The sequence below is a fragment of the Drosophila mojavensis genome, unplaced genomic scaffold (assembly GCF_018153725.1).
Source record: "Drosophila mojavensis isolate 15081-1352.22 unplaced genomic scaffold, ASM1815372v1 contig_136, whole genome shotgun sequence".
In the NCBI taxonomy this organism is placed as follows: Eukaryota; Metazoa; Arthropoda; class Insecta; order Diptera; family Drosophilidae; genus Drosophila; species Drosophila mojavensis.
Genome location: NW_025318667.1, coordinates 21,340,887 through 21,360,077, shown reverse-complemented (window position 1 = coordinate 21,360,077; position 19,191 = coordinate 21,340,887). Strand labels below are relative to the sequence as shown.

Here is a 19,191-nt window from a genome sequence, read left to right as displayed (position 1 = left end):
AGTATTTGATCAAATGTCTCGATTTGTATAGATTGGAATGAACAACACGGCTTTGTGGGCCAGTGTTGCAAAATGTTGAATGTTTAACGAACAACACGGGAACACGAGCAGCTTAGCAAGCACGCAAGCAAAAGCCGTGCAAGCGCTCCGTAGAGTGCTGCGGGAATCGAACTCTATCACAACTAAGTTAGATATATATATGTATATGATATATGTATATACATATATAGGAGAGGTGTTAGTACGAGAGCTTAAAAGATAGCAACAATAGATTAGCAGTTAGTTAAGAGCCCAGTCTAAATTCTGTATGCTGTACAGGTTTGTAGCCGACCTAAATGAGTGTATCTATCGGATATGCACATGCATATAGTACATACAGAGATATATGCAGATATATTGATATATTGGCAATGTATTAGTGTGGGCTAGTAGGTGATTCAGGACTGTTTAGCGGCTCTTGTTGAGAAATGCATATAGAGAGAGTTGTTAATTTATCGAGAGTTGTGATTAGTTGAAGTTCAAATATGATTCGCTTACGCCTTGGCAAGGGTGATTGGGAACGGCTTTGCTCTGTGCCACCAGCAGCAGCCATTGGCATTGCAAGCTTAGCATTGAAAGCTAAAGCTGGGGCGGAGGCAGAGGCAGAGGCAGTGGCAGAGGCGGGTGCTTGTGGTAGCTGTTGTTGTAGTTGTTGTGGTTGTGTGACTGCAGCGACTGCAACCAAGTTGCTGCCGTTGTTATTGTAGTTGTTGGTTTTGCTGTTGCTGTTGCTGTTGCCGTTGCTGTTGCTGCTGATGTTGGCGCTGCTGCTGCTGTTGTTGTTATTAATATTGTTGTTGTTTAGGCTGCTGCTGCTGTTGTTGACTGCGGCAATATTATGTTGCACTAGATGGCTATTGCTTGAGCCTAAATTGGTGGTGTTGTTGTTGTTGGTGGTGGTGGTGGATATGGAGGTGTTGATGGTGTTGGTGGTGGAGATGTTGTTGGTATTGGAAGTGGTTATGTTTGTGGTTGTGGTAACAGTGGAGTTGCTGATGACTGAATCTGTGACTGAATCAACAACTGACTGCCCAACAGTGTTAAGCGCACCTGCAGATTCCGAGTTCACTTGCTGCTGCTGCTGCTGCTGTTGGCGTGTGGCTGCCAATTGGGTCTGCGACTGCGAGTGCTGCGCCTGCGACTGCTGGCCCAGCTGGCCGCCCAGACTGCCGCCCGACTGTGACACACTGCTGGTTAAATGCTGCGTCTTGCCCACAATCAGCGTCACCTTATCAGTGATCGACTTGAGCGTGCCCACGGCCAGCTCGTGCGTGACATTCTCCAAATTCTTTTCACTCTGTTTTTGGGAGCAGCAAGAATGAAACAGTTTTAGTTTATATTGAATGGAATGAAAGAAAGTTGCTCGGAATGCTTACGCCATTGGTGCGAACTGCTATCAGCTTGTCGCCAATCGATAGACGTCCGTCCACTTGGGCGGCGCCGCCGTCCATCAGCTTGGTCACGTAGATGCCATTGTCGCCCGGTATATGCTGATTGCCAATGCCGCCGGCAATGGAGAAGCCCAGTCCCTTGTTGCCCTTGACCAAATCGATTTCGATCACCTTTGGCCCGGCCGCTGCCGCTGCCGATGCCGACGCCGCCGACATGGCCGTGGCACTAACACTGTCCAGTGCATCGGCTGTGGGTGCTGCGGCTGCGGCTGCTGCTGCTGTGGCACTAGTGGCACGTTTCCGTTTCACATGCAGCTTCACAATATTGCCGGCCTTCTTCAGGGCATCCACGGCGGATGCATGCGGCACATCCACCACGGACACATCGTTCACCGAGACAATGATGTCATTGATGCTCAGACGACCATCGGCGGCTGCTGCGCCGCCGGGTATCAGTTTCGTTATATAGATCGATGTGTCAGTGCCAATATGCGGATTGTCCGTGCCACCGGCAATCGAGAAGCCCAGCCCCGAGTTGCCGCGCTCCAGCTGTATGTCCTCATAGTACCAGCTGTCATCGCCGTTCACCTGCAAATGGAATCACAAAGGCATTAGCAATGGCATCGATAACACATTCCAATATGTGACAAATTGCTGGATGAGAGGACGCACACTCAAATGGCCAATGGATCAGCGCTGATTAATTTGTTATAGTTGTTAATTAATTAACCTTAGCTTGGCATGCATAACTAATTGAAAATGCATTTACGACTTGTAAGTAAAACGATAAGACAGACACAGACACACACACATACACATACATATATTGTATGTATATAGTACATCATATTATATGCACTTCCGCACCGGATGTTGACTAAACACAGGACGTATACAAAATACAGATAAAGACAGTTGTTTAATTGATGTCTTTGTTTTTATTGTTTTAAATGACAAACACTGAATATGCATTTTGGAAACTCGGCTTACCTTCGTCGATGATGCCCTGTGTAGCTGAAAATCGAATTGGACCGAGAGAAAAACTTTAAATTGTGAGATCAATCGTTTTGCAATGCGATTTGTTTACTTTAAGCTTAAGAGTTATATTTTGATTCGATGACTAAGAGACAATTGGTTCGATTTCTTTTATCAATATCATCTATTAAGTATTTCTGATTCAAATTGAGACGGTCTCAATTTCTAATGGACATTTGTAATGCTTGAAAGGCAGTTTCAATTATATTGCTCAGAAATCCAAGTCGAGACTCATTTCTCTTACTGATAAAAGCTGACTGATTCATGGTAAACAATTAAAAGTGCTCTAGTAGGGAGTGCCCGACTAGGCGATACCCTAAATCCTGCACAGAATTGTCAATTGCTAATTATTTTACGCTTTACTGCGCAGTAATAACATCCGGATGTTAGGGGGAACGCGGGAGGTATTAATAATCCCAAATAATTATAATTTAATAGAAGTTCCTAGCCTCAATAGTTGGCTATGCTTTAAAAACGATTTCCAATCATCAATTAGTATTTATCGATCATTATCATCATTTTAATCGATAACAACAAGAATTATCTATAAATAATAATCATTTTTATAATTTGATACTAACACTGATAATAATCGAAAATAATTATTTTTAAAAATATATATAATAACAATAAAGATGATCTATCCCTAAAAAATTATGAAAATTCCCTTTTGGCAATAATCGATTATAAAAATCAGTGTTTAAAGCGTAACCTGAATCGTGTTATGAATTATTACCTCCATCGGTCTTTTATATATTTATAAACATTTCCACAAAACCATTATTCACCGGGCTTAGGCTTAAAAAAGAAGTAGGAAAGTTTCAAGCGTGAAGTTGAATTTGAGCTACAGTAATATATCATTTCCAACAATAAACTAACAGACGAAGTAAATAAATGCATGTAATATGTATTTATATAGATCATCTATTCCAAGAAGACCTAATTGCAGCTTCAACTTGAACTAGCTATACGTTTAGAGCCAACGAAATTAGCTTTCTAGCGTCAAGTGTATTCCTATTAATATTGTATTGAGATATCTATAAATGTATATATATATATATATATATATATATATATATATATATATATATATATATATATATATATATATATATATATAAGATGATATTGAAATCTTACTTAATATTCATATAGTGGAACTGGAATTCAATCCACACACACACACACACACACACACACAGCCCACCCGAGGCACCCCATTCGACACATGTAAGTATCTATGTAAACTAGCAAAGGCCCCACCCAAAAATCAATCTATAGAAACTTTTGTACGCTTTTGTATGGAACGCACTGACGGACAGCACAAGATGCGCATTTACAGCTACATCAATGGAATGCCAAAGTTACAAGTTACATAAATGAATTACAGCTTTTCGACTATGTGAAATTGCAACATTCAGAGACAAACATGACAATACACACACACGCACACGCACACAGACACCTACACACTCACACTCACACGCAAACGCGTGAAAAAAACGAGTTCAATTGATTAGCAACTGGGTGTAGATGAGTTCATTAAGACACACACAAACAGACAAACAGACAGACAGACTGACAGACAGAGCCACAGAGAGGCAAGCGGACTGTAAGTAATTGCAGCTCGAATGCAAAACTGGCTGCGCTCACGTGCGCTTCAAATTGCTTATTAACCTTTGACGTAAGCCGGGTGAACAGGTCAACTGTGTCTGTCTGTCTGTTCGTCTGTCTGCCAGCTACGTGCTGTGACTAATTCGCAGATCAACTTCAAATTGGATCAAATTGTTGCTTAACCCAGCGCACATGGCTCATAATGTGCAGCTTTCATGGCTCATTATATGGCAGTTTATTCACCTGTCAAACAAATAGTTGACATGCAGTTGTGCTCTTTTACGTCTTTAGTATTTTGGTAATGCCCTAGGAAGAGTCTCATTCCAATTGAATGTCAAACTCTAGTCACACTCAAGGATGGAATGCATATTATGCATTGAAGTTAAGCTGTTGTTAAATATTTAACATGCACTTTTGCTATATACATTAAGTGACAAATCTAAGTTTCTGTTAAATATTTCATACATGCATTATTGCTATATTCCTTGAGAAATAAATATCTTTAAACTGTATAAGCCCAATAATATTCTCTTGACTTCTAGTTAATTTAACTGAAGAGAGTAAAGTAAATTAAACAATGTGTTAAATATTTGACATGTACATTTTGTTTTCGCCTTTGCTTTGCTTTGCTTTTGTCACCTGAAACGAACCTGAACTCAATCAATAACTAACCGAATTCCTACTGATTAGATTCATACGGCTCTGCTATGCTTAATAATTCAATTTAATTAAGTTGACAATTTAAAGGTGGATGAAATCATATGAAGGGAGGGGGGAGGGGGGCGGGTATGTGTCTTATGTAAACAATTGCATCACAATTCTACAATTGGAATTTTATAAAGGCTTTTTTCATTGAAGGTCGCTTCAGTGGTTAATGCTTTAGCGGGCATATTCTCATTCACCAAACGATATGAAGAAAACAAAAAACCGCAAAAATATTTTCAATTGTTGTGGTTTGTTTTTGTTGTTATGTTTAAACATACATATACATATGTATTTATATATAGTCACTGGACTATATACTATCGGCAACATAGTCTTCATATCAGCTACCAAGCACACCTTATCTTATCAGTGAAAATCATATGGCTTTTAAATATGCTTTGGTTTCGGCTTTGGGTTTACTTTTCGAGTTGGGGTTGGGGTTGGGGTTGGGTTACACACACACACACACACACACACACACACACACACACACGCACGCACATACATACATATTTATGTACGAGTTCCAGTTTCAGAGTGTGGCAATTACGGTTTATTTACTTAACGGCAGATACAAGGCAGCACTTGCTAAAGTAGCATGAGTAAATATTCTTCTATAAACAAAAAAACAAAAAAATAGTTACACCTTGAATTAGCAGTGCGTTTAGTTTTCTGAATATGTTAACTACAGTCAAGCTTGTCTATAAGATTATCCATTATTAAGTACTGCTTAGGCAGACTATCGGCCACCCTACTCTACTATTACAATTTTTTGTTTATTTTACTATCGTAATATTAAGAAGAAAAAACTGTTTTATTGTATTACTGCTTCTATTACACTGATTATAGGTGTACTTCTACATATATATACAGGTATACACATACATACTTATATGTATGCATATATAGGCTCCAAATATGGTTCCGTGAATTGCCACCAAATGCGAATGAGTACGAAATGTTTGGTTGGGTGTGGATTATACGTCCTATGCTCTCTTTCTGCCTCTCGCTCGCATTACTTCACTTTTGGTCTGATTGGAACCCTGTGACGATTTGACGCAAAGCCAACTGCATGCGCTCACACACACACGCACACGTATTGCCGATGTGTATGAAATGACCACAATGCCAATTTTATCTATGTATGTACATATATCTGAATGGGTATATATACTATGCCTAAATGAATCGACACCTGCACCTCCACCGGCAGCCAAAGCCAATCAAAACTGCCCCCCAAATGTGGTTCAATATCAACATTGTTGTCCTTCCATCTGGTTGCCAAAAAAGGCAAACAAATAATATTCAAACTGTATACAAATTAGAAGACGTGCAGCGATTTAAGAATTTGCAGTCATTTGCTAGACTCTTTGAATAAATCATATGAGTAACTGAAATATGTACGTATAGTATATATTTAGCATTAAATGAAGTGATTAACACTAATTGTCAATCGAATCTCGATAATTAAGCTCAATTTAGAGTAGAGCTGTTTCTCATATCGAGCACACACTGTAGTTAAATGGATATGAGTATGTGTCTGCCTGCTTATTCAAGCAAACACCGTTAAGAGAGCCCATTGAGCTTTTGTTGTTGTATTTGGGTGGTGCTCAAGGCAGCCGCTAATTGTGAAGACGAGCGAGTTCTATTTTGAGCGATCTAGTAAGGGAAAGAGAGCGAGCGAGAGAGCGAGTGCGAGTGCGAGAGCAAGAGACACTAGATGAGCAAACGGACGTCGTGTTTACACACGCACATGCCGATGCATATATGCATACACACATACACACATGCATGCATGCACAGTTAAGTAGGTGACACTATGCGTGGCGGCATGCAGAGGAGAGGAAGTTAGAAAGAGCGAGAGAAAGATGCAGCTGTCATTTTTGCAAATTCTACATTGTACGCCCATTCGCAACTACTTTGCCTACTTATATATAAATATATATATGTATGTATGTATATGCATGTGTCATTGGGAGAAATTGAGTTACGCATGCGTAAAGACAATTTGTTTATTCACTGAAATTTTGACATACAAATGCGACGACAAAGACGCACTGAGAGAATTTGCTTGTTGCCTTTGTTGTTATACTTTTTATGCTGTCTGAATATATGGCGGAATTTAAAAATAAACCATGGAATCATCATTGAGAATATATATAAAACGATCCGAAAACTTTGTTAGCTGCCGTGGAATGAAAATATTGCATAAATAAATAGACCAGGGGCTGGGGCAGGGGCAGGGGCAGGGATAACTATCTAACATATCAATATCAAGTTTGATCAGCATGGAACATTTGATCTATTTTGTAAATACTTAGTGTTTTCTTTTTTAATTTACTTTATTTGCACTTTTTCATTACCGAATCCAAATTGAATAGTGATGAGACTTTCTTAATGAAGCCGCCACCGCCGCCGCTGCTTCCATCCTGACGCTTCTTTTTGCGTGTAGTCATATTATTATCACAACGCGCTTGTTCTCACTCACTCACTCTCTCTCGCACACAGCAATGAACGTTGCACGTAACGTAAGACAATCACAAATGCCGGTAGAGTGACGTCGCAGTCGCGTAAACGTTTACGTTTATTATTGTTACGTCGCAACGTTTCGTTCGTTCACTACGTGCTAAGCAAACAAAATGTTATAAATTTCCCTTTAGCTTTGCGTTTAATATAAAGTATAAGCGTACACACGTACACACGCCCACAAATACATACATAAGCGTATGTTACTTGCACTCTCGCTCGCCGCCGCGTGACTCACTAACAAGTGTCATCCACACAAGACGCAAAAAATAATTTAAAAAAAGGCAAAACGAAAAAAAAATAAGTAAATAATAACAACTAATAAATATGTAAGAGCAACACAGACAAGCGGCGCGTTGCCAACGTGAGCGAGTTCTAACTACAACTATCGCTAAAAACTTGCTGGGCACCGTTTGTTCTGTTTCTGTTACTGAGCGTGAGAGAATCTTCTAATCGCACACACATATATACATTCATGTTATGCTTTCCAAATTACATACACACATATTTATTTATTGTTTGCCAGAGTAAGTAGCAAAAAAACAAAAAAACAAAAAAAAAATCAACAGTCGCAATGCTCTCGGCTCTCACTCTCTGTGTCAACCGCCGACTATTTTGGTATTTTTTGCGCTATGCCTTGCATGTGTATAGACTACATACATACGAGTGTATGAACGTACGCGTATAAATGTATGTGTGAGCGTATATGTACGCGGTTCTGACGAATGTAAAAAATAAAAAAGTAGCGCAAGCTAAAAGGCACAACTTTAATACATTATTTTTGTTTTAGCTGTTTTTATGATAGCCAATTTTTCATTGATTACACTTTGTTATGGTTTGTGGTTTGTGGCACGTATCTATGTATAAATTTATAAACATTAATATTTTATGTACAGAGGAGTTTTGCTTTTGTTCTGGATTTTTTTCAGGTCACATTCGAGCACATTTCTAAATAAAACACGCACATTTCTACTCGCGGTTCGCATTGATTTTGTATATAGGCTTGCTGGCGCTGATTTTCACAGACCGTTTATGTATTTTCTTAATGCGTTTACGCCGCAATTATGCGATGCCTGCTTCTTTTCCCGTGTTGTGTTGTTGGCATTTTTCTAGCGAGCCAGCGACTGACTAGAGCTGCGCAACCGTTCGATTGTTGCCGAGCCTACAATCCCGACCCACCTCTAGCATGCTAACAAACTATCGTCGTGGTGTTTTGGTATGCGTAACCGGTTATATTACCGCTGCTACATCAACAGTTTTGACTGGCAGCACCAAACTATATAGTTTGTAGCTTAGAGGGCCTCGAAGTTATTACACTATACTATCGGTTTTGTTGATTAATAATGCACGCTAATTTAAATTTATTTTTACATACGATTGCACATTGACACGCACAATTAGTAAGCATCGACGTGTTTACTTTTTACATTTTTATCAAGGGAGTGACGCTTGCGCTTGGATCACTAGAGACGGGACTAAAGATCGATAGCCTTAAGCCCGTCTATCGATACCAACGATCGCAACATCCAGTGTTAGCAAAACTTTCTTCGAATATAAATCAGAGTTGATTGTAAGCTAGGCGCGAAATTCAAAATATTTAAATGGAAATTGTGCAAAAGCAGCCAGTGGATAGGTGAAACTACTAACCATAGATGGTTAATAGTGAAACCCATTCAAACTACAAATCTAGGTCAACAATTAAAATAAATAACATTTACAGTGCTCTGAATGTATGAGAGTGACAAAAACAACATTATATCTTTAATATAATAACCAACATTAAAAGTGAAATAAATCTAAACAAAAAATAAAGATCTTAAATTATACAAACCATAATATTTTCAAATCAAACAATCAGAATAAAAACATTGTATTAGAAAAATTGATTCAATTGTTTTTAATGGCTTCTTAAATACATAAGTACATAATCTTATAGTAACACAGTATAAGAACATAGACATGCCCAAAATTATAGATGATATCAATATTAATGTGAACAAATAAAAAATATGTATAAAAAATATATTTATTGAAAATAACGTGATTGGAAAATTGTGAGAATATAAGAATACAGGGTAATAACATATTAATACAATATTACAACGAACATTAACTGAATATAATAAAAGTAAGGACAAAAAAAAAACACTGGTTAGGTTTCAATTACAATTAATGAAATAATCTACAAAGGCTGTGTAGCAACAGTTTGAGCGGAAACGGAAACAAGCGGTATTGGCAGCCATTTTATTTCATTCGAACTCAAGCGCCTAATTAAGCGAAATTAACTATGGCCAAACGATTTGTGTGCGATTTTGGCCATCCGGTCTTTATTTTTATTGTTATTATTATTTGATTTCAGCATATTTTTTGGAATGTTTGGCAATTTAGAGTCATTGGCTTTGCCCTGTGGCAGTTTTTATAGCCTTCTCTAAGTTTTTTTTTTCCATAATTGTTCTCAACTGGAGCATTAGTGTGACATGATTTAGCTGTAGCTATGGGCAGTGAGCAAACATAATTCATTCAATTGCAGCCACTTACTATCTGAGTACCGCTTCTAGCTGCTGCCGTGGACTGTGATTGGCTAAGGTGTTGCTGCAACTGTTGTACCACCTGCTGCTGTTGCTGCTGCTGGGGTGAACGCGAGTTGCGCACTTGTTGAATGCCAGCATCGTCGGCTGCAGCATCTTTGGCAGTCTCGCAATCGGACTCAATGCGCATGCGTTGGTTCTGCGAAAGATAAATATTTATATAAATGAAAGAATGCATTAACACTTGACAGACATTTCAAGAAAATACTCAAGTAACACTTGACGAGACATAGGAAACGTTAAATCAATTTGAAGTATATTAATTGCTAACCGATATAGGTCAAAAAGATCTTAAAAGAGATACTTCAAATTTAATAATAAAAGTATACAATCTTGAGCTCCAAACAAAGCTCTAGTCTTATAAATATGCGCTTTCTATTGCTAATTGATTTCCCTAAAAGCTTATCCATAACATAATCACATCAGTTAAATGTTATTTAAATTAATTCTAGCAACGCTCGACGTATTTTTTCTTGCCATCAATGTATGAGTGATATATAATACGATTGCCTTACGTTGGAACAGCAGCAAACGTAACGGCCGCTAACGCTGCTGCTATCGCCGTCGGCATCGATTTCCTGCTGCTCCTTAGCTTTCTTCTCCTGTAGACGAGATTTATGCTGTTGTTGTTGTTGGTGTTGTTGATGCTGTTGTTGCTGCTGTTGTTGGTGCTGCTGCTGCTGCTGCTGTGACGGTGGCGGCGGTGCAGTCAACTGACGTCGACGTCGACGCATTCGTACCGGCGACCGCGCACCAACATAATTGGAGAAACGTCGTCGCGAATGCCGCACTATCGATACCCAATCGATCATGTTGTGAAAAGTACTTTTTTATTTAGTAGTTCGGGCTTTAAAAATTTCCCACAGCGTTGCATTTACAATTTAACAAACATACAAGCTCACGCAAATACGTACACGCACACGCGCACACGCACACAAAAGCACTGGAATAAAGTTACTTTTTATGTATTTTGAGCGTGTTGAATTTACAGCTTGTTATTCTTTGCCTAAGTACATATTGTAATACACAGTTATTGTATAAAAACTCTCAAGAGCAAAAGCAAGCAACAAGTTGTGTTTGTGTGTGTATATGAGACTGTGCGTATATGTGTGTGTGTGTGTGTACGTGCCTCAACATCCACCCTCAAGCTCAACTTTCATTTTCGACATCCTCAGCTTAAAGCTGCTGTGTGTGCGTGTGCGTGTGCGTGCGGATGCTGTGTGTGTGTGTAAACATAAAGGAAACTGGATGTACATATGTATGTATGTAAATCTCGTATAGAACTTATACATGTGCATATGTTTGTGTGTGTATATACAATAATTGTAGATGTATTCATTTCCCATAGATTCTTTTCTTTGCTTGACTTGATTTGAGCGTACGAGGAATATTTTTACCTATTTATTTGTCTATTTACACACACGTGCACAATCCCATGTATGTGTGTGTGAGTGTATATTGTATTTGCAACAGACTATAAGTTCACATGTTGAACAGCCCGAAAAGACATCAAATAAAAATCTGGCAACTAAAACAGGCATATGTATGGATGTTTATAGCTGCACACTCCGCGGCATTTGATTAGGTACACTTCAGAATGTGATGCTTGATTGCTTCTAGTGAAATTAGTGAAGAAGCAGATAATTCAATTGAATTTGATATTCTTCAATTATTATATTTTTTTCTTACACTGTCAATGGTATCGGAGTGTATGTGTCTACTTTGGGGTGGACCAAAATGTGCGCTCACACATAAAAAGTAATTGAAATCTGTTTGTGTGCGTATTCCACGAAATGGATACTTTTACAAATATATGTACATGTCTATGTATGTATACATGTAGGAATGTATATGTATATATCTATGCCAACTGCATATTCGTAATCCTTCAAAAATGAATTTTACTTTTTGCTATTCACTCTATTCTCTGACTGTATCTATAGATTGGATTAAGCATTAGCTTGCGTGACCGATCGAAACGCGAGCCCATAAATCAACAACGCACAGGAATATACCTATATATATTAATATATATATTTATATGTTTATACAAATGTATAATTCCGGATATCACAATAGAAAAAGCCGCGTTTCTTAGCGCTTCTATCGAATGTGCGCGAAAAACTGGCGTAAGACAACAAAGACGGAACGCGACGACGGGCGGCAATCAAGTAAGATGCCAAAACAAAACAGAAGAGTCAGATATATACATGTATACATAGATATATTGTATATATAGATAGGTATATGTACATATATAATTTGCTGTTGTTTTAATAAGTTGCCCAATGCCAGCGGAGAAAAACTGAATGAAAAGCCCAAAGACGAGCGAATTAATGTACATATGAATATATGTATATGCATACATATACATACATTTATATATACAAATATATGTATGTATGTTAATATGTCTGCGTACAAGTGGAGAGACAACGAAAATTTATGTATTTTGTGAATACTTTGCCAAGGCGTATACGTAATATACAGTAAATACAATACTATATGTATGTATATATGTATACCTATATGTGTATATATATATATATATACATATGTACAGACATGTACATTTAGTTTACAGGTAAAACCATTTAGCGTTGAGATCAGCGCACAATTTATACCCTCTGTAAACTATGACAACGTTTAACATTGAGAGCATCCATGTTGAGTATGGATGACATTTGCTTGGTTTTTTTTTCAGCTTTCCTTTTTTAGTTGAACAGCGAAAAGGCGTTGAAGCGGGATAGCAACATGTAATTAGCAGCCCTAACAAAAACTGTATGTGCGTGTGTACATCATTGATGCTTAACAGCTGTACGCCACATGCTGTGGGAGTATGTGTGTGTGTGTGTATGTGTATGCAGCACTGGAAAGTGTGCAATTTACAAAGTGCCAAAAATATGTAATTGTATTTTTCTTTTGCGCGCTGCTAGTGTTGAACAATTATGCATTTATAATGTGTTAATGGCTAAGGCATGGTATTTTTTAGGACTTATTTTTGAAATATACATATCAAATTGTTCACAACTCTAGCTTTAATTTTTTAAAGCAAATTTATTAAATATTCTAAACACACACACGCACGCACAGCCGCTATGTGGAGGCACGCGCGCCAAAGGTGGTTAAATCGTCGAGTCGAACCAATTTGGAAATGCCGGGCAATTTGCACACGATGGGGCGCAAAAAGACGTTGGCCAAAGACGAAAGAACAGAGACGGACGGGCACAGGAAGCGGAGACAGAAAACAGAGAGACGGGGACAGTTGACGGATACGCGAAAGTTGTGCGACTCGACACGTCGACAGCGCTGCTGTTACTGCCACGCGCGACGCACGAATCGCCAATGCCAGCAGCAACAGCAACAGCAACAACAGCAGCAGCAGCAGCAGCAATAACAAAAGCAACAACAACAACAGCTAAAGACGTCGTTAGTGGGCAGGGGGTGGGGGCTTGCAGAAAGGTCTGTATTGGGCGTTTGAGCAATGTGCCGCCTTGTACTAGTTAATACGTTAAGCACGGCTGTTGAACAATTGATGATATTGCATTTGTTGCATGAGCACATCCTTAAGAGCTCGCACACACACAGAGACACACCCTCAAACCTATCAGCTATCGGCGTGCAATCAGGTCAAAAGAAAAAAATCAGCAAAAGCTGTCGCTACATTTGCATAGACATCGTTTACAATTTAGCATATGTACACACGTTCAACTTACGTTGAGTTTTACGTTTTACGTTAACGTACTACGCATGTCAACAGCATAATACGTACGTACCTTCGCCTGGATATCGCCTGTACAATAACAAAAGCAGGGCGTCGGCGCAGGACATAACGACAAACGGACGAATGACTGCGGACTCGAACCCAAACCCGAAACCGAAACCGAACCCGAACCCGAATCCGGGCCACGAGCTAAAGCGTGACGGTCTACGCTACGACCGCCCAGCCGCCCACTTGTACAACATGTTCCCGTTATTCTGCCCCTGACTGGGTCAACACAAATCATGTTGCAAATACGAAACAGACGACGGTAACAGTTAAGTCCTTATCAAATTTAAAGTTGTTTGTATGAGTGCATATGCATGTGTGTGTGAATGAGTACGAGTGTGCGGGTGTGCGCGTGTGCCTAACGGTTGCTTGGCTACACACAGACCCACACAGAAACAGCTTAAGCAGAGGCAGCGAGCGTGCAGCAGAAAGAGAAGAAGAGAGAAAGAGAGGGAAAGCGAGTGAGGGCGACAGTGAGAGCTGGCGATAAAAGCAATCAGTGCTTGTATTACAGTAAAAACCTGTAAAAGTGACCCGCCTCAAATGTTTTGACACTTGCCTAGTTGGGCACTTCCGGAGCAAAAACTTTGCTTCAACTTCCTTTGCCTTTGCCATTGGCTTTGCTTTTGCTTTTGCCTTTGCCTTTGCATGCGAACGGCATACCGATTTCAAATTTACGCTCCTTTACGCACGCAAACAGAACTTTCAGTTAGCTAAACTGTTGTATATATAGTTATATACATATATAATTTATATATTATATTATATATATAATATCTATATATATATGATGTTTAACTGTTAATATTCATGTTGTAGTACCGCCATTAGCAGCCGTCCAGATCTCTCGCCTCGCAAGCCATCAATCAATTTGGAACTAATTCAAGTAAAGTCATCATTCAAACACAAACTAAACTAAAGCAAACTAAGCAAACCAAAACAACAATTTGTTTTACTTATCCTCTAGCATAAAGATGGACGTTTATCTGCAGTCTCATTTCATTTAATGATGTCATAAAGTTAGTTTCTTTATGACATATAAGTTAAGTAACAGATAATCCATATTGAAAAAAAAAACTTAATATATAATTATGCTTATATATATACACTTTTACAAAATACTCTTTACAAATAAATATGTTGAAGTCTTCATTTTAAGCATATGTGCATTTCGCAGTCTGATCATAAATAATATATTTCGTAACTTCGACACCTTCCGCCTCACACAATAGATGTCATATGTATAGTTTGATATGTCAATTCTAATGATTGGAATGACTCTTTCAGTATATATTCAAGGTATTATCCTAGTCGTGCACACCCATTTAGGGCACTCTTAGGTGTCATATAAATAATTCTGAGTGGTAAAAGAGCTTGAAGAATATTGCTTAGCCTTAGCCTTAGGCACACAAATACACTTCCGCCTAATTGAGCTTAGCTTTATTCCTTGAGCTATTCCGCTTCCTTGAAATATTTTTTAAATTCGTAGCATCCATACTTATTCAAATCAACCATTTTGATGTAATCTTATTAAATGAAAATTTATAATTTAAAATTTTCTTCATCTTAACTAATAAAAAATAATTATTTCATTAAAATTGGAGCTTTCATTGAAGAAATATAGCTTTATATACTGTTTATCAGACATAAGCTTAAAGCTCTATTAGCTCTATTTAAGTCTTAAGACAAATTTTCTACCCTCTGTATATACATATGGATGTATATAGCATGTTTATCAATAGGCATAGATAATATGTATGATATGAGTAGTTGTAGTTGTATGGATAATGTTATTTATGATAATGAGTTAATGCGCTTACCAAAATCTCTTCCAATTCATTTTTAAATGTTCTGCTCAAGGCCTCGGCTTGCGCGGCCGCGTTCACCGTTTGATTAAGATTTGAACTTGGATTGGGATTTGTGGCATCGTTGTTAAGTTCATAGACGCAATTGCGATTTAGATTGGTAGTTTTTATAAACTGCATAGAGTGGGTTAAGTAGATAGAAGATTAAAGACATAAGATAGAGACAGAGTGAGAGAGAGTTAGAGAGAGAGAGAGAGAGATAGATAGAGATAAAGAGAAAGATTAAAACAGATAGAGAGCAACATGAGCATAGAGTTCGAAATATTTAGGTTGGCTAAACACAGTTTGAAAACAGGAAAACTTATGAAGAACGGATGTTTCTATATGTATAAGGAAGTAAAATTATATAGATCGAAAAATGATTATATGATTAAATGATTCAAAAAATACATATATCTCAAACGATATCGAAAGGCTCTAAGGCACGCATATATAACTATATAGATAGGATTCCTATAGCTAAGTACCACACAACACACATATATATATATATATATATATATATATATATATATATATATATATATATATATATATATATATATATATATATATATATATATATATATATATATATATATATATATATATATATTTTATACATAAAGAAAACAAAAATACATAAATCTAGAAGCTAACATTAAGTTTGAGCTGGAGAATCGTGTTCTCCAAGGAGTACTATAATCTCATTATAATACAATTTTTCAGCTCAACATCTACGACACCGAGTCTAGTTACAACGATCAGTCTATAGATCTAAGAACAGAATAGATATACATATCATATATACTATGTATTCTATATACTATATAGTTAGCTCTTTCTCCACTTACATCGGCTATCTTTGTCGCTTGTCCATCTTTTTCCCATTTGGTCGCAATTTGCAAGGTTTCGGCGGTCTTTTGTTGTATGCTCTTTGAGTCATCCAATAATGTTAATTCATAGAATTCTTGTATATCTGTAAGAGGCAAATTAATAATATAATATTATTTTTATATATTATATTATAAAAATGTGTATTATACATTTGATTTACTATTAAATCTTTAGATTATTATTAACGAAAAATATACTGTTTTTTTTTTTTTCAAAGTAAAATTTTTGTTTTAGAACTAGAAATAAAACTAAAATAAAATAAACTAATTTAGAAGTTTAATACGAAAATTACAACATTAAATTAATCCAATTCTAAAAAAAAAATAAACACAACTTGATCTACCTTACAGGGTATTTGCAGTACTACTATTAAATGCAATCTGCTCGAACTCAATTTGAATTTTGTATATCGCCTTGGTGGAAGTGGGAAATAACGGACGATATGATGAGCACATAACATGTTTTTAGGTCAAGCCTCAGTGGGTCGGTTCGTGGTTCTGTCTGTCTGTGTGTGTGGGCGTAGTCACGCCCAGCTCATCAATAAGCAGCCCCAAAGTCAAGTGGCCTAAACGTAAAAATGTGAATGCGTCCATTTAATTTCCTGCACACGTCAATATCCACAGCTGTGTCCATGGTCGAGACGGCGACGTGTGTGGCCAGAAGGAAGCGGAATGCATATATAGCTATGGCTATATAGCACAGAGCCAGCCCCAGCCCCTCCAAGATACATTGTTTTGTATACATGCATATCGAGCTATTAGCTAAGAATCGACTTGGCGTTATCGACGAGTCGTTTGTTTATGCAACGCTCGACTCGAGTGTGTGTATCAAGTTATGGATCCGATTTAACGAGCTGCTTGAGCTGCTTCAATTCGCTTGAGTCAGCTCAAAAGCCAGAACAAGAAGGAGGGAGAGAGGAGGAGGAGGGAGAATACGAGCGAACTGTATGCACAGCATTTGGAAATTTTGGATGAAACCTAATCCAAAAAAAAAAAAAAAAAAAAAACCCAAGACTTATCAGCTCAAGCATATCTTGAGCAAACACTTAAATATATTCTGGAAGCAGCTCGCATACGACAGAGTTCTCCATCTGAGATGAGAAACTGTATATGTGTTGGGAGTTTCGATAGATAAAAACATAATCCCATTGCACATACTGAAGATATGCAATGAGAACTTTGCTTAGAGTGCAGAACTCTATAGTTTATTAGCTACCATATAGTATATACATATAGAGCCCTATATATCTATTGTAATACACTCACCTAGTAGCGCTTGAAATAGGCGAGACTTAAAGATGCGAATCACACGTTCGATGGCAATACGCAGCGCACGGTCCTGTGGCTCCGAGAGACGCGCATGATAATCCTCGAGCAATTCAAGGGCTCGATGAGCTTCTGCAAAGTTTGAAGAAAATTTGAGTATTACAATTGTTAGACCTAATTTTCTAAGCATGATATATACATAGATGAGAAAACTTGAAACTAGATATAGACTAGATAAAGTGACACTAGGAAATGTGATTCTGATTGCATTGAAAAGTGCAATTTTTATCTAAAATCCTAAACAAAATTTCCCCTTTCCATAAATATTTCTCAAATATTTCCCATTTCTGTAAATATTTCTTAGATAATACCCATTTCTATATACTCGTATGTATATTTCTTGTATATTGCCCATTTCTCAATATATTTTCCCCCAACTCTGGCGGAAAAGAAATTAAATGTTTCCACCCCTCCTATATAGTCTATTTGCTAGAGCTTTGTCTTTCTGTAGCTGGCTTGGCCAATCATTCAATTTACCTAGGCTAAACACCTGCATAACATATGGCTCACTTTGTGTGTCAAGGAAACGTTCGTCCGTAGCCAAATCCCCTCCAGCAGCGGCCGTTTCTTTTAAGAGCAACTGCTTCTGCTCCTCCTCTTCCTCCTCCTCCTGCTGCTGCCGCTCCTCCACCTGCAGCTGCTGTTGCTGCTGCTGCTGCAGCTCGAATGCTTCCATGGAGCTGCAGAAGCGGCTCAGCTCAATGCGCAAGCTCTCCGAGCTGCTAGTTGTGGATGCCAGCTCTTGGCTGGAGAGGATTGGCAGCGCATGGGCGCCTTTGGGACGACGCAAGCAGCCACTGTGAGCTTCGAAATCTTCGCGAGAGACATCGTCACTCTCGGACTTATCGAAATAGCCAGACTCAACATCCGGCGTGCGCTGCTCCGCCGTGGACAGCATATGGCCATACTCCAGCAGATCCTGGGCAGAGTAGAAACATTCCACAGACTCACGCACACTCTCGCTATACTTGGCAATCAGTGGCTCGGCGGGCACACGCTGGCCAGGTGGTTCAGCAGTGGCTGTTGGTGGTTCCAAAGCTGTTGCCACTGACATGTCAGTCACATCCACCTCGACATCGATTTGCTGCTGTTGCTGTTGTTGTTGTTGTTGTTGTTCGTGCTGCTGTTGCATTTCTATGGCTTCCGCTTGCATGAGCACCACCAGCAGTTGCTCTGCTGTTGATTGCACTTGTTCCGCATCGATTCGCCTAATTGGATCGATCCGATCGGATGAGTCCTTCTCCTCCTCATCATCATCATCAACATCATCATCGTGAAATGTCTTATCATCGCTGCTCAGCAGCTCCTCATTGGGATCGCTGCTCTTCTCCCTATCCGAATCCGTATCCGAGTCCATTTCCCCACAGCACAAGACAAGACAAGACAAGTCAAGTCAAGTCAGGCCAAGGCAAGGCAGCTCAAGTGTTCCGCCAGCACTTGCTCTGTGCGGAGACGTTG

At 38.5% G+C, this 19,191-nt stretch overlaps 1 protein-coding gene across 12 annotated transcripts in view; it reads right to left on the bottom strand.

Annotated features, from left to right (window-relative positions):
• The window catches only part of LOC6584411 (disks large 1 tumor suppressor protein), a 33,506-nt gene extending 14,315 nt beyond the window's left edge, over positions 1-19,191 (bottom strand). For 4 of the 12 annotated variants that reach the window (XM_015161530.3, XM_015161524.3, XM_032732454.2 and 1 more), the window contains exons 1-8: positions 18,211-19,188; positions 17,674-17,805; positions 16,366-16,490; positions 15,488-15,646; positions 9,849-10,037; positions 2,421-2,444; positions 1,416-2,018; positions 538-1,336 (exon numbers count right to left, since the gene is read on the bottom strand). In XM_015161530.3, coding sequence (XP_015017016.1) covers positions 538-1,336; positions 1,416-2,018; positions 2,421-2,444; positions 9,849-10,037; positions 15,488-15,646; positions 16,366-16,490; positions 17,674-17,805; positions 18,211-19,090 — 2,911 coding nt within the window. In that variant the 5' untranslated portion in view covers positions 19,091-19,188. Of the gene's footprint in view, positions 1-537; positions 1,337-1,415; positions 2,019-2,420; positions 2,445-7,147; positions 7,411-8,685; positions 8,787-9,848; positions 10,038-15,487; positions 15,647-16,365; positions 16,491-17,673; positions 17,806-18,210 lie in introns of those variants that run through there. The other 8 variants (XM_015161532.3, XM_015161531.3, XM_015161523.3 and 5 more) reach the window with 6 other exon arrangements.